Source organism: Tachypleus tridentatus, chromosome 1, assembly GCF_004210375.1.
Source record: "Tachypleus tridentatus isolate NWPU-2018 chromosome 1, ASM421037v1, whole genome shotgun sequence".
Classification (NCBI taxonomy): domain Eukaryota; kingdom Metazoa; phylum Arthropoda; class Merostomata; order Xiphosura; family Limulidae; genus Tachypleus; species Tachypleus tridentatus.
The window spans coordinates 94,887,888-94,905,496 of record NC_134825.1 but is presented as its reverse complement, the minus strand read 5'-3'; the positions used below and the strand labels follow the sequence as shown (position 1 = coordinate 94,905,496).

The 17,609-nt window shown below is 34.4% G+C and overlaps 1 protein-coding gene across 1 annotated transcript; it reads right to left on the bottom strand.

Annotated features, from left to right (window-relative positions):
* Positions 1-1,330: 1,330 nt before the first annotated feature.
* LOC143255910 (uncharacterized) lies at positions 1,331-14,397 on the bottom strand. Its single transcript, XM_076512322.1, has 2 exons — positions 13,311-14,397; positions 1,331-2,453 (listed from the first exon to the last, which is right to left on the bottom strand). Exons 1-2 carry the CDS (start codon positions 13,927-13,929, stop codon positions 2,128-2,130), a joined length of 945 nt encoding a protein of 314 aa, XP_076368437.1. The 5' UTR covers positions 13,930-14,397; the 3' UTR covers positions 1,331-2,127.
* Between the last annotated feature and the right edge of the window lie 3,212 nt (positions 14,398-17,609).

Sequence of the window (17,609 nt, the reverse complement as noted above, 5' to 3'; positions counted from 1 at the left end):
ATAAATATGTACATATGTGAAAGATATAACTATCAAGCATTTTAATGTCAATCAATGGAGTGATGGGTAACTACATAAAAACAATAAATGGAACTTTTAAATGTTTATACGATATGATGAAATTTATTTTACAACAAATGGATTTACAAATACAGCAATAGTTTACTTAAAAGCGTTCTCGAAATACTACAAGTCATAAGTGAGACCGAGTACTGTTCGAACCTGTGATTCTGCATTAGTGGACAGGTATTTTAACCAAATAAAATAATGCGTCTGCTCGTTAAGCAGAATCATACATTTGAATATCGTTCAGTTTCAAATTTCACTTCAGATAAACAAAAACATATAAATAAGTAGATCGTAGTTTCATCTTGTCGTATTTCGCGGTATAAAACAAAATCATCTTCTTTCACTAGTATGTGAAATTCGAGCTAAAATTGAAGATGAAAGTGTAACGTGTACCTTCTGTGATGAATTGATAATAAATAAGTTTTTAAATTCAGTTACTAATTTATTTTTCTAACTGTAATGTATGTGTCAAAACGGAGTGTTGATCAGTGTAGCAAATCACGCTGTTGGGTTTAATCGCGTTTTCACCAAGGTATAGTAAAAAATATACACGGATGGTAACGTTTACAGCTTTACTGCAAATAACAAAAATTCCGAGACGAAGTGATTCGGACATCTCTAATATGACACTTCTACTGGTAGCTTTAAAAGAAATTCGCAATGTCAATTAGTTTCGGCTTGCTATTTATGTGGAAACCCGATAGTGTATGGGTTTCTGCAGGTTTCAGCTTCAGTATAACATCAATTACATATTGAGGAAGAAAGAAATGAAAAATATGCTAGGACAAGAGCTTGACAAAATGCTGACATTCTTTGGATGCTCATGACAGCTAACTAAGCAACAAAAGAGAGAGGGAAATGGCCAGTTAGATCTCAATAGCTCAAGGTAATCAGTGTTGTGAGCCATTTCTCTGTGCACGGAACTACCTCATTATATACAAATTACTAACTATTCCTTTTAAATTATAATGGAAAAACATGGTTTTTAAAATATGTATATGCTTACGTCCCTTAAAGCACATATACATGACATCAATACGTTATGACAAAAATTAGTACAGTTTATAAAGAGTGATGTCTGAGACCTTCTAAACTTTCAAAATATGCAAACAGAAAATACTTCTGAAACTTGTCAGCATGACCAATTTGTTTACTTTCGCAAGAATCAAATGATTTGTGATTAAGTATGCACAAGTCAAGAACGCAAGCTTTACATTATAAATATGATGTAAAAACGAATATTTACTTATATACCAATGAATTAAGCAGATATTTATTCAGCCTACAGTCAAAACATTATTCGCAATGTCTTAACGAATTTCATGTAAACTTCACATCTATCGATAGGAATTTTGGAAATTAACGCTGAAAAATTCGACAATGCTCTTAAGTGTTACACAGTAGAGTACACTATCAATGGGTAGCAAAAATTGACTGTGTTTCCTAACCAAAATATAATTTCTTGAACGAATAAGGAAAGCTGATTCTGTCCTAATAAAAATATTGTTTCTTGAAAGATCTTATAAATGAAAGGTTAAAAATATATTAACCGTTTTTACCTTTAATAGATGTTCGGGAAAATATTCAAAGTCAAATTTCTCCAATATTAATTTGTCTTAACATTTCGAAGAGATAAAATAATAACAATATTCAAATGATTCAAATATACAACAAACAAAGCTCAACAAAATTATTTATCTTTCTTCAGATCACTAAAATTGCACACAAAAAATCGTCAGTGTTTAATGTCTTTCAACATATTTCAAACACTGAGGATTCAATTTCTCCGTACTTGCTTAGAAAAGTCAATAGTGTAAACATGTTTCATATAGATGTTCAGCAAATCTGTCTGCTATGCACATTAAACTCACTGACGTCATACTTCTTTCTACAATTAAATATTTTCTCAATTACGGGGACAAATACGTAGAAAGTCACTAGCTAATATACTGATATTCTTACCTTCCACATCTTATTAATATGCATTTATCGTTTGTAAGAATATGTCTGTTAACTTGGCATTTGTGTTCATATCAGTAGCAAAGTTATAGGTAATGCTTAGGTACATTGACCTGGGTTCATATTAATCACAGCAGAAATGGGTTTGTTTGCGATGCCAAAACCTGGACCCGAGGTAACAGAGTGTTGAAGTTGTTCTTTCTCTTTACGTAAAATTTCCTCTTGTTTTCTGGCCTGCTTTCTTTCTTTGGCTCTACGATTCTGAAACCATATTTTCACTTGACGCTCCGTTAGGCCTAACATGGTAGCCAGTTCGGTTTTCCGCCGAATGGTGATGTAACGACTGTAGTGAAACTCTTTTTCTAGCTCCAGCCGTTGATGGTCGGTGTAGACAACGCGATATTTATCTTTAGTTCTGGTTTTTCCTGCAAGTTTTAAAGTATAAGTTAAATTAATAAAATAAAATAAAGTATCAATGTTAAAATATCTGTACTTTCTTGAAAATAAATCTAATAAAACATAATGTACCAGTTATAATTTTTAGCGTTCAAATACATTTGTTTTATAATTTAAGCCTAAAATGTATATATTTCCTGTAAGATGAAAGCTTTATAATATGGTAAACATATGGTAGAAATATTTGATGGAACCTATTAAGCAGAACTAACAAATAGTTTCAGTTTCCTGAGAAAAAAGTCTGTCCAGATTTATTAAAGTAATACAGCTTAACAAGAGGTATTTTCATGGCTGCGTCATGCTACGTGACGTTTATCCCTAGTGTTATAAACACAGCGGCAAAAGACATAAAGGAAGTAGTTATAGATACAAGTCCTTATCAAACATCACACACCCCTAAATTACGGTGTGGAAAAGTAGCGTCGACGTGTGACTGAGGCACCTCGAGCAAGTGGTCACCTTTTGTTTGATACCATGTTTAGTTAGCTTTACCGACAACCTGTCGAGATAAATTATTGATATTCTTAGTATCACAGTTGATACGTTACGCGATCCTAGACTAGTGACAAAAGTATTTGTATTGCTATCAAACACCTGTATTTTGATACAACTCGGTAACGTTAAACGAGGATGTCGAAACTGTCTTTCATTTTTTAAACTTATTGGTTGGTTAAGTATAGTTCTTAAAGCGTTCTGAATTGCGGAAATTACACACTTAAGGCGACACCAGGTGTCTAATTCTACCTACAGGATAAATTTACTTGGCTTTTAGACCCGGCACTAAAGGGTGGAGTTAGATATCAATATCCAAATAATTGCTTGAATGATAGTCAGGACTAGGAATCTAACCAGGAGATTTTAGGTACAGGATTTTGTGACCGAACTAACTTTACGGCCAATGCATGTGAGCCGTAAGATGTACATCTAGGCCTTCATCCGAAACGTAGCGAAACTTTACGTCTAGGCTTGTAAGGTTTATTGTGCAGTAGCCTTCAGAAAGACATAATTGGTGGTTGTAAATTTGTTAAAATCAGCAGGTTTAAGCAATCAGAATAATGGACAAATTAATGTTTTTGTTGTTCAATCTAATATATAAAAAGGCTCCTTTTCACTTTCAAAATGGGTTTCCTTATCAGTATTTTGATCAACATTTTTATACGTTCAAGAACGATTAAAAACATCTCCATGTGACATCTCTTCTTTACTATTTTCTGAATGCTTGAAGCATTTCAGTGAAAATAAGATATAAACAATTTTTAAAGATGCTATAGCATTTTATTCTATTAGTATACAATAATCGGTATTTCGAACTTAGGCAAAGCTACTAAAACTATCTGCCGCCATCCTTAATTTTGAGCTACTCGTCAGGAGAAAGGCAATCAAATCATTTAGCAACATACTACCACCTATGATAAGGAGCTGGCTGATTATCATATTATATATAATACAACCATAGCTAAAGGGTGGAGAACATTTTATAGTATAGCACAGATGCACAGATTCAAAGCTGGATCGCTAGTTCCAAAATCCACAAGACCAACCTGCACTCCAGTAAACGTGCAGCTTGAGACAGTAAATGAAGAATTACTGTATCGCTGGAGTTGTGTTCATCATACGCATGTTTTCAACCTACGTTCAGGTTTTAATTATTATTTACACCAAATAAAACCTTAAATAGAAGGGTTTATGTTATAAAATATTAGGCAGTTTACAAACATTACTGAGTATCGTATTCAGTAGTTCTTTTATATATCCTACAAGTTTTCAGTTTATTTTTAACGAGCAAACCACGTGTTTTAAATGAAATCAATGAAAATCCTATATCACGTCTACAGAACTTACTCTGCTTTTGCTAATATACAAGTTATACACATGTCTGTAAGTTACAATCCGCGACTTATGCATGTCTTTCTTGATTAAATCAGTCTAGGAAAAGTCCGATCACTTAATGTTCATGAAGGTAATATGATCGGTCGTAAAACTTCCTTCAAAATCACCTCGGGAGCAATTTGCCAGAGTGAAACATCTCGTTAAGAATGCAAACAGCCACAACCACGTCCGAGGGCTTATGTATGGAAATTGGTACTAGCTGCTCCGTGACCGGAATTAAACATGTTTATAGGATAGAAGCAGATCAAAATTACGAAGCATGGTAAACAAGGGTTCTGTCTAATGACTATATGTCTCGGTGTGTGAATAGTAGTGTCTCACGACCTGAATGAGCACATCCCTATATTTTATTGAATTTTAAATAAGAGGGTAGATATATAAAGCATTAATTTTGAAATACGAATAAAGATGAAAGCCAATATTCAGTTTTCCTTGTTCTGACACAAGGGTTCGGCGTCACTCTTACCAGTTGTAAAGAAAGCGTTTGCTAATGCATATAAACACAGAGCATAAGGTTAATACCTATGTTGTAATATCGTTTTTTAACTACCTTTCTTAATACAAAGATTTTTGATGAAAAATAAATTATTTAAGAAATTTTGCCCAAAGTTACAGAAAGAACCATCTGTTTATAACCATCTCTAATTTTATATTGATAGACTAGAGTGATGGCAATGGCGACTAGTCAATATCACCCATCGCCACCTCTTGTATGACCGAATAATATGTGGGATTTGACCGTCACTATTATAACGCATCCATAACTTCAAAGAGCGGAGCGTGCTTTTGTGGTAGGATACTAATCATAAATCCTTGGATTCACAGTATAGACACCCGATCTTTAGATATTGAAACAATCATCATGTACATAATGGTATTAAGCAAGTAAGCACTACTCTACGATTATAAATAAGATATTTAAGTTGTGTTGTAATTTATACTCATACATTGTGGATATCTATTTGTGCTTTATTTGCCTTTAATTTATATAGTATAACGGTCATTTACACCGATTCAACTTTTCGTTAGCTCATAAGAAATTCCATATTATATAATTCAAAGAGGGTAGGTGTATTTAATGGGTTTCATGTTCATGTCTGCTGCGACTGCGTTTAATCAACTAATGACATAGCAATTTTACATCTATTTACCTCAACCACAGTCCTTACAACCCTATGGTTAGACTAACTTATTAGGAAGTAACAGACAAGCCCCTTTCAACACATTCACTGCAGTCAAGCTGGCCTTCTTTCTCAGAACAAGGTGAAGCAATTTTCCCCGAGAGTGAGAATTGTCGCAAGTTGTCCATTACTTCTCAGAGGGACCAGGTCTACAGGTCAGTAAGCGTTGTCTATTGATCATTAAGAATAACAAACCTAAGGGCTAAGTTTCTAGCGGCATCTTCAATGTATAGTTCGTGAAAGGCCGGGATATCCTTGTCAAGCACGATGATAAAGAAAAGGGGAACCTTGTGTTTTGTGTTTGTTGGTAATTTTGCCACAAGTAATAGAACTTGCTATCGCATGGATTTGTATAATACATTGTTACCACCTACGTAGCTACCACAAAATAGTTATCTGTTCTTTTTGTAACGTATTATACGTTCTAACTTCAGCAACTTACATTGTTGGTAATGGATAAAGGCAAACATATTTTATCGAATAATTTTACTAAGAATTAATTTTTGCGTGCGCAAAGGCTGTGGAGAGTTATTCTCTTCACTGCTTACTTCACAACGTTTGGCCATGACTAAAGTTTGTACTGCCTTCAGTAAGTTTTGTTTATTCGTTGAATTTTACACAAAGCTACTAAAGAATTGTCTGTACTAGCCGGACTAGAGGAAAGGCATTTGGTTAACACCACCTATCATTAAATCTTAGTTTTTTTTTCTAACAAAAAAGGGGACTGATAGTCAATCCTTTTGTATGAAAAAGCAAGAGTATTCAGTGATGTGACTCAAAGTTGCGTCCAACAGAGAGCTCTAACCACCCGGTCATCCCAGGATCTTGTTCATCTCTTATTTCTCATAGCAAAGAATATGAAATAAAAAGATGTCCTAGACGTTAGGTGTCTTTCAAGAAAGAACACATTCTAGCTAGATGAGCTATTCTATCCGCAAACTGCATTTCATTAGATCTTGAACAAAACTATCAGAGATGTATTCCTCTCGAACTTAAACTTTTATACGTTAGATACATAAGAAAGAAAAACAACATATATGTAACTATTAACGCAACAATATTATGTTTTGAATTGTTCCTAGTGTGGGATGTGCTCTCTAAGACGCCCGAAGCTCCTATTACTTATTGTAGTATGGAACGTGCATCCTAACACATCTGAAACCTTTACTACTTAGGGTGCACATCAAAACTATAGTTAAAACACCAGAAGCCTGTGTTTGTTTCTTTAGTGTGTCACGCGCACTCTAAGACATTCGAAGCCTTTATTACTAACTACTGTTGGACATACACTCTAAGACACCACGAAGTCTTTGTCACTTAGTTGTGTGGGACGTACACCCACAGACACCTGAAGCTTGAATGACAATGTTTTTGATTAATTAATGTTATATTTCAATTTTCTTACAATTATATACATGCTTTGGAACACTTACTTGTAAGGATAAATTCTAAATAATCATTTTTACAAAACAATGAACACATAGTTTTCAGTGTCAGTACAACCATATATACAAAGAGGACATGGCGAAATTCACATGCAAATACAAAGTACCAAAGAACTTTAATAGTCATTTAAAATTTAAGGTCCTGCTTTCAAAACCTAAGTAATAGCAACGTATTAGAAGCGTTTTTTTCCGTTTTATTTTACTAGACTTCTTCTTGAATGACCATTTTAACGAATTTTCTTTGGTGGAGAAATGTTATTGTTGTTTTATATAAGATATTGGTATAGCTATTTATATAACAAAATTTGACTACATGTGAGTTTATTAGGTAAACTCTCTCTAACAAGTAGATAGAGAAGTTGTGATATTGAATATTGACCTCCATGGCATTATTTTACAAGTGTCAGGACGAAAAAAAAAAAAAACGAATTTGTACTGAATTTTGATGTCCTGAGCTTGGTGTTCAAAAGTGATTCAGAATACTTAATTTTACACAGTTTTAAGAGATTCAAGAAACATAGTCAACTGGATGTTTGTTTTTCAAAAATATCAAAAACAGTCTACAAATCTGCCATAACATAAATGTTTAAAATACACATAGGCGATTATACAAACATAGTTTTTAAAATCCACATAGGCTATTTAGACAATCATCGTGAAAAAAAACCTTTAACATTTTGAAATCCTTAGAGGAAGTCATATCTTGATAAACGTTTGTACTTTTGCTGTGATTGTCAGGAATATAATGAGTTTTAAGATATTCATCTGCCTCAAAGACAATATATTCATACAATGGTCTAAATGGCCACGCCAGAGAATTAGACTGCATTGCTTTTTCTACTTTTGCACCGCAGAGAAAAGGGTAGGTAGTTTCTTGAAAAGATAGATTACAGGAAATAATCTTTTATAACTGAATAGTGGGATTGACCGTTCTATTCTAACGCCCTATGACTAAAATGACAAGCACATTCATCGACTCACAACTAGCAGATTGCTAGCCGAGCGTCCTAATTGCAAGGTCATTCCAAATCGCAGTGTTGTTAACTCTCTGCCTTCCTTTTAGTCTATTGTTGTAATTAAAATAAGGGACGACTAATGATTAAGTTTGCACTAATATTCGAAACAAATAAATTTATGTGGTTTTTTTTAATACACATTAAAAGAGATATCGTTTTGTTGTCAGGCGTTAAGTTTTACTTTTGTATATATTTTAATTGTTAGGGCCACGGGTTGGCTTGTGGTAAAGCTCTGTTTCAGGGCTGGCAAATTGGGTTCGTTCGAATTGTTGCGAAACTATAAAATTTTCCCCACACTGTGGGTGCGTTAACATGAACAGTTCTACAACACGTGCATTTAGGCACTTAATTATCAAGCACATGCTGCCGTAATAACTTACAGTGAAATTACGTATTTGTTAACTGAAACACTAATTGTCCAACCTACTTAATTAGGTGATATTACGAAAAGAAACCCACTAAAGTTTTATTTTCACTATATTTGCAGTGAACGTAAATTTTCATCAAAATTAATTCCATAAACAACTGTCACGAGTTACACTTTCTTGAGTTCCTTAAGAGTGCTATGTTTAAAAATCCAAATACACCTAATGCTAGTTATTGTCTTCTGACAAAGATTACAGTTGCTTACATTGTACACAAAACGTTTATAACGTAATTTAGGTTTGTTTTTTGGAATTTCGCACAAAGCTACTCGAGGGCTATCTGTGCTAGCCGTCCCTAATTTAGCAGTGTAAGACTAGAGGGAAGGCAGCTAGTCATCACCACCCACCGCCAACTCTTGGGCTACTCTTTTACCAACGAATAGTGGGATTGACCGTCACATTATACACCCCCACGGCTGGGAGGGCGAGCATGTTTAGCGCGACGTGGGCGCGAACCCGCGACCCTCGGATAACGAGTCGCACGCCTTACGCGCTTGGCCATGCCAGGCCCCACGTAATTTAGGAAAACAGGTTGCAATTTAGAAAAATTACGAAAATAAAGTATATTACCTTAACAAGTTTTGTATTCTGTTGATAAATTAGTCTTTATTAATATTAGATATTTGGCATAGCAGTTAATTTATTGATCTTGTACAGTAATTTATTTACTATAACAGTCTATTTACTTTGAAATTCCTTGTATTTTTCTTAACAGTGACTCAAATAGCATTTTTTGTTAAGAAAAGGTACGGTCTTGAATCAATAGATAAAGGTTAAATATTCCTTTACATATCGACAGATCTCAATCAAATGTTCCTTAGCATATCTACAGGTCTGAGCCTTAACATGTGAAAAGTTACTGAGATGAAAACGTTTGCAATAAAAACAATCCCTCCACAATATTAAAATACTGAATGTAGATTGAGTAATAAAAAATCGTTTAACATGGCTTGTTGATAGCCATATTATGTTTACAAATTCAGACAGTTTCTGCAATACATATAAAATGTTAATCTTGCACAGATAAAAGAACATCCACTTAATAACATATATAAAAGTAGATTTGAGTTATAACTGCTTTGTTATAAATGAATAGTTATTATGAAGTGTGAATTATAGCTTTAATACAACAGAGTGTGTATGCATATGTACTTTCATAACAAAGCCATACCAGGCTATCTCCTGTGTACACCCGGTTATAAATCCGTAGAATTACCGCTGTTACACCGGGAGACCAAAAACAAGAAAAAACACTTCTATACCAATTGTATCAAAACAAAAATGTTGATTAGTGTTGATTCTCCGTTATTAACTAACCTACAAGGTTTAGTTACTTAAATGCTTCAGAGTCTACAACCTTCTAATTAAGTTGTGAAAAGTTTTATTAAAAAAAATGGATTTTCTGCATACTAGTAACACCACATAATATATGACTGTGATACTAGTGACACCACATAATATATGACTGATGATCTTTTCTGACTAAATTTTTCTGTATATCTTGTCCCTTCAATATAGTATGTGCCAAAAACAATAGAAGATATGAGATTTTGTAAGCTAACATTAATCACAAATCTACACGTATCACAAGGCTAACTGATTAACTGATTCAGAAGCACGTTCACATCAAGATAGAGTATCCCATTCTGTCAAAGACTTTGTGCATGCAGAACTGAAGGTTGTACAGTTTTATTGACAGTTATAAGAATGAAAGTAAAATACAGATTTTTCGTATAGGCTGCTATATTTTCAATGTTTAGAGGATTATTGTAGTCATTAAGATCAAAGATATCAAACAAACGAGTAACTGATAGCTGCATAATTTCTATCGACTAACTGTCCTCGCTTCACGTCATTTCCGTACCCTAGGAATCAAATAAATATATAAACAAAACATTTTACACACAATTCCTTTAGTATCTATTTATGCATCTAATAAAATTTTATTGCAGACAAATACACAAAAAAAGACAACGACTGTCTAGCCAAACAACGCAAAGTAAATAATATAATAATTTGAGACATGGGAACATGAATACCTGTACGTCTGTGTTTCAATGAATAAACATATTCACTCATTAGCATACAATGAAAGAAACGAGGATTTGGATATCTTAGTTAATTTAAACCCATTTTTGTTTATCTCAGATTATGGATCAAAGAAGGCATTTCATGTTCAATTAGCTTATAAGTGTATCAATACTGTATCAACAATATTAGATTATATCTGCTGGTATGGCGTATACATGAATGACAAGACAGCCTTTACAAATACAAGTCTTGATATTCTATATAACAACATGTCAAATAAGACAACCAAAATCCAAATTTTCAGCTTAAGTAAAAAAAAAAAAAAAACGTATATATTTATGTACAGTAATGTGTGGTTTGATTAAACATTTAAAAATTGTTTCCCTATTGATACTAAACTTAAATAGTCTTAGTGTGTATATAAAAGTTTAAATACATTCATAAAATGCGCAAGAAATGTGTAAATTTAGTACTGTGGTATTATTACAATGGCTCTTAATCACAATTGACCGTTTCAGTTTGCTAATATAATTCACTAAAATTAAAATTATTACTAAAAATTCGATCACCATTACTGAAGAACTGTTAGGCCTATCAGGTGAGTGTGTAATTTAACCAGTAAACTGTTTATTTTTCTTGTTTTCAAGTAAACATGAGATACGACACTTTTTCTGTATTACCATATACTCTAGATGATGTTTCTGAGTTGTATATTGCGTTGTTAATGTTGTGTTGCTGGAAGTAAATATCAGATACCTAGACTGTGTTTCTCAAGCTGTGTATTGTGATTTAATTCAGTTATACCTCTGAGGCTTTTTATCATAATTATATGGTAAGAGAGGTGAATTTTAAACCTCTTTTTCTATCTCCTTATTTAGCATTTAGTAATGGTTGTACACAGGGCAAACATTGAGGTAAACATTAGTTAAGGTAGTTACGTAATTATTATGTAACTAGATACATAAATAGATACAAAACCTTAGATACAAAAACGCAGTATTGTATTCATTAAGAAAAACAGATTGAAATAATAGTATTTAACTGAAGATGTGTAATAAAATATTGATGGAGATTTCATGATTTGTTCATGAGTTATGCTTGACGATAAAGTGATAATGATGTTTGTGTAAACTTATCATCCAGAGTGCTTGAGGCTTTTAAGTACATACACAAGCTTTGAACATAGAAAAGTGATCGCTCTAAAAATTTTCACTTCCTCCATGTAAAAGTAATAACAGTAATATGCTGTAAATTCGTGTGGGTGCAAAAGTACGTTTGAACGGACATGTATAATCCATAAGATGAATTTAAAACTTACAAAGAGCATAAAAATTGATAATAAATTTATACGTACAACTTAAAATAGTTTAAATACCTACAATACCAAATGCATCTTTTCAATGGTTACTGAATCTCCTAACACTAAGGAAAAGTTAAGAAATAACTGTTTGTTTGTTTGTTTAGAATCAAGCACAAAGCTACACAATGGGCTATCTGTACTCTGCCCACCACAGGTATCAAAACCCGGTTTTTAATGTGTAAGTCCACAAGCATACCACTGTGCCACTGAGGGGCTAAGAAATAACTAATATAATTGATAAAACTAAAATACAAATGAGAATTAAAACTAGTTAATGTAAAAAATATCTCAAAAATGGGTTTTCTGATTTTGTATTAAAACATAATTAAGCATTAACTAATAGAATTGAACTGATGTCCCTAAAAATGACAATTTTTTGATTCAATAAAACATTAATATGTAAATCATCATTATACATATTGTAGATGGTGTAAGTAATTCAGTGTTCTTCAAACACACAGTAACCTAAACAGAACTCAAAGAACGAAGACTGAATAAAAACAGAAAACAAATGAACAGATTGTTACTGCTGTTGTCTTAGAATTTTCGCACAAAGTGGTCTCTAATCTGGAGGTGATAGACTAGAGAAAATGAAGTTTAGTCTACGGCTATTCTTTCAAGCATACGTAGTCTGATGCGCAAATCGAAATTTGTCAGTCACAGAACGCAAATCATGAATTCTCGGGTTCAAAATCTGGACGCGATAATTACTCAGCCACGACCGATATAAAAAACATAAAACATAACAATTCTATTTTATCTTGCATAAGTATATAATTTCATATGTTAATCTATATCTGACAAATATCTCCTTCTAATTTAAAGTAATGAGTGTGTTAGTTTTGTTTTTCTTTATAGCAAAGCCACATCGGGCTATCTGCTGAGCCCAGGAAATCGAACCCCTGATTTTAGCGTTGTAAATCTGTAAACTTATCGCTATACTAGCGGGGGGCTAAAGTAATGAAGTTTGCGATTCCAAAGGGAAAGAATATAAAACATATTACTTTCAAAATTGAGAAAACAAAGCATATCTAAAAATAAGTACATATAACCACCTCTCTGACAACTCAGTTGTCAGTTGTTAGATAAAGGAACCTTAAATTATAAAGTTCAAAAAGTCAGTTTGGAAGTGTTTCTCACCAGAAGCTGAATTGAAAACTGTAAAACAATAAATACACTAATATGTTCGAATCTCCGCACAGTACAAAAAATAAAGAAATAAACATAATTTCCATTCGGTTTTCGTTTCGATAAAAAATTGAGCTTAGTAATAATTAATATTTTATAAGCTATTCAAACATTTCATGATGATTGATAAAAAGTAACACTACGGCAGCTTAACGCGATATGAATTTTGGAGTAGGTCTATTCAATACAGAGAAAATCACGTTATTACACTCATAACTACCACAATGTAAGTGAACGATATTAGATTTGACGATATCGTTCTTACAAAACTGAAGAATAAAGTTACTAACCTGGCAACAACTGGCCTGGCTGTTGGTAGGATGGTCGCTTCATCCACTCGTACGGACTACGAACAGGTTGTGGCCGAGGCTGGTTTCGAACACCTGGTGATGATACTAGGCCGCTGCTGATTCCGGAGCATGGGGACGGAGACTCGTCCGTAGAAGTTGTTGCTCCATTGTCAGGAGGGTGAACCAAATCTGCCAGACTGACTGTTCCTTGGCAGTTGGTCATAATATCATGTTGTCTGTAAGTAGGGAGCCCAAAATTACATTGCTGACCAGTAGCTGAAGATAAATTTACCGGCATGCCGACGTTGGAACAAGGACTAGGATTTGAGAGTGAACCTTGAGACTGAGACCAGTCTTCGAAGTTGTTGGAGTTTGTAGCTGCACGAGCACACGAGCCGCCGTTAGTGCCAGAGACAGGGTAAACGGACGGAGTGTGCCAACCCTGTTGGAGCATTGTTTCGGACACTGGGCATCCCAAATCATAGCTCTGTTGACCAGACCCATAATGTGATAATGGGGCTTGTTGCATTGGATTGGATGCATAGGGATATGGATTAAAGGTTGTCTGATGGGACGGTGCTGGAAACATTGCGTAGTGAGTATCGTAATAAAGGACCATAGTGTCAGTGCTGTCTGGACATATCCTAGAAGCACGTGGAAACTCCAGTGCTTCTGCTGGATCTCACCAAACACTTGAACAACACACTTACTTCGTTGAAAATAAAACAGGCGTTCTTCAAAACTGACTCTTCACGATCACGCTGGGCTACTGTCACTTCGCTTAAAGCAACGATATCTTTTACTCTGAGCACCCATAAATCTAAGTCAACTTTCTCCACACAGCATCCCTTTCACTGGAATGTCGGCCACGCTTTCACCGTACTTACTGACGTAACGCTGTCATTTCATCTACAGCTCGTTGTCGACACGCACATGTTATTGGTTAGTACTTACTCTCCGCCCCAGACTAGTTTCTTGCAGCCAATGAACAAGCAGAGTAAAAATACACTTGACTTTGAAGCATCGGTGGGTGGAGCAACCACAAAGCTTTCTTGAGCGACCTGCCCCCAGCTCTGAATCTGCTCTAAATCCCAAATCTCTACCACCGCGGACCCACTTGGATATGACCCCCGACTACAACCTCGAGCAGGGAGCAGAACAGTAATTTCCGAGCTCTTCCGATTGTCTTCCGAGGTTTCCTTCGGAGGTCTTCAAATCGAAATTCCTGCATAGACAGATAGATGGATTCAGTTCGAAGAAGATTATGAATACGACCAACTGGAAACCAAGATTCAGTTCAAGGAACAGCTTTCAATGGGTCTTAAAAACGCATATTTTAGACAATGCGAAGTATGAAGACTTCTCATTTTTGGTTATATATATATATAGGTGTTTGTGTGCGTTTTCAGATGGAAACTGCAGTTGTTGAATTTTTAAAAGTAGTCTTGAAGCATTAGGAGCATGATGGAAGAATGTAATGTTGACAAATGTATCCAACTCAAAGTTCGCCGACTTTAGTAACTTGAATGTCTCGGGGGAAGGGGGAGGGAAGTGATATGAGTTCAGTGTTTTTCTGCTGTTCTGTTATTTCTCATGATTTCAAGGCCATGTAGTTTTACTCAGTTCATATGTTTATTCAGAGTACAAATGTCTGATAAGATACCAAAATGCTAGAATCGTTTTAACGAAACACTAAACGTAATATAAATTTTAATGCTTGGACTTATGGTTAAATCGAGCAATCAAAAGCCATTCAAGAGAAATTTGGGTGGATACAGTATTAAAAGTTAATTCAACAGAAGAACGAAGGTAGCCATGTAATAAAACTATGCAATCTGATATTTGTAAGTAAGAAGGTAAGAAAAGGTAATTTAAATAGGTATATCCATTAGCAGGTTGGTTTCTACGTACACAGAGATTAATATCAACAGTTGATATTTCTTTATTTGTCGTTTTATGTGGGGGAGAAAAAAAGTGTTATTTTAACCTAAATATGAACTGTAACTTAGACATATTTAACTGCTTTTCTAATGTATCGGGTGTGGCTAGTGTCTAGCGCCAGGATTGTGAATCCGAAGGCTTTAGTTTCTCACCCTGTTACCGAAAAAATCAGTCCGCTGTAAGAGTGACGGTCAAATCCAACTATTTGATCAGGTAAGTGTTGATGGTGGATGCTGTTAATCAGCTACTTCCAGTCTAGGACGACTAGCATAAAACGTCAGTGTGTAATTTTGCAAAAAATTCAGAACAACCAACGAATCCTTTTTTAAATGTTGTTAGTTCGATGTTAACAAAATGCATTATATTTTTGTGACTTTTACTAAAATTATCCAACGACAACAACAATAACAATTGTTTAAAATCATTTTTGTTAACAGTTTAAAGTGGAAATTAGTTATACCTCATTTTTTGCCTTTCCTGAATTATGTTAAAGTAATGTTAACAGAATGAACTTTTTATTATTACTTCAAAAACATTTGTATAAGAAAACAGCAATATCAGTTCTTTAGAAATATCTTGGTAAACGTACTGTTAGTTCCAAAACGGCTGTCAGCTGGAAGTTATAATGGTGTAGCGAGAATGTTGATTATATTACAGTATGTATAATCGTGTAAGAACTTATTGTATGAACACATCTCTTAAAAATTTTAACTCTCAGAAATCCTGAAACTTAAAAATCAAACGAAAGAGACTGAGTTGGAGAAAAAAGAAAAATAATATAAAACAACATAAAATGTCTTACAGCGCCTTCTTTATTACAAACATTGTAATGACATGACGTTTTGTAGAAATTGAAATCTGATGGTCATGGCATATAAACATTAATAACAAAAATATACTAATCAACAATATTTAGGTTCATCGTGTGTTGACAGTTTATTCTCTCTTCTGTAACATTAACATAAATTCGTAGAATCTGCCTAACTGCTAGAAATAAACGCATAAGTGTACGATGAAGAGTAAAATTTAGCCATTGAAGTTACAAACAATAGTAAGTTATACTGGTGCAATGATTACTGGTCCAATGATTACTTCAGCTTCCATCTCAGTTTGGTTTTAACTTAAAGCGTTGTTCAGATCATGTTCCAGTCCAGAGACTATATTATAATATCAGGGTCTGTATGTGAAGACCATCTGTTTCCACAAAGGTAGAATAGTTCATTTACTGACGCCACCGTTGGTTATTCGACTATATAATATCCAATTAATCACCATTCTTCTGTTTTTCCTGGGTACACTACACGGTATTCTGTTTTTCAGTAATCTTATTTTCTTTGAATATATATTCCCTGGTTTCCAATTTATCCTTAGTAACGCAGAGAGAGAGATGAGGCCCGGCATGGGCAGGTGTTTAGGGCGCTCGACTCGTAATCTGAGGGTTGCGGATTCAAATCCCTGTCGCACTAAACATGCTCTAGTCTTACACTGCTAAATTAGGGACGGCTAGCCCAGATAGCCCTTGTGTAGCTTTGCGCGAAATTCAAAAAACAAAAAAACAATTAACGTAGAGAATGTTGATATCCTACCATTAATTTTTTGCTGGGTTTGCTATAATATAAAACTTCTTTTGCAAATATGTCGTCTTCTTGGTTTAGCTTTAATCTTGTCCGGCCTGATACATATATCCAGGTAATGGTCTTACCATGTTGTTACTTTGTTTTAAGCCATCTGTCTGAATGTCATCCACTCTGAATTTTATATAGCGCTGCCTGTGAATAAATCGTAAAATAATGTTAGTCTAAAAAACTGTCTATCTGTGGTTACTTGCAGTCTAGAAGTGAGCTTGTTTTATGGCTTTCAGCTGCATTCTTGTGTTGCTTGTGCTCCACCAACATTATACAATGAATGACCAGTCAGCTCGCTTGTTATCTGTGGCTGTGATAACAGATGACTGTCCATCATGTTCTTTCAATAGGTGCTGACAGGGATTTCTGCTTTACCCTTTGCAAGAACACAAAAAAGTCCCCCGCTGCTACAGCGGTAAGTCTTCGGACTTAGAACGCTAAATCAGGAGTTCGATTCTTCTGGGTGGAAACAGCAGATAGCTCGATGTGGCTTTGCTATATGAAAAAACCACCCATCCATTCACGCCCCCGTAAAAAAAAAAAAAAGTTTTGGGTGTTTGATACATATTATTTATTATCCTTGTTTAGTTTTCTGGAAGCAAAAAAGAAATTATTTCTTTTGTGTCTATTATTCACTTCCCCTTGTGCCAAAAATAAAAGACCAACAATTCGCGGTCCACAATTTGAAGTCTTGAATGAGTTATAAGGGTAGTGATCAAACGACTATTCGGTC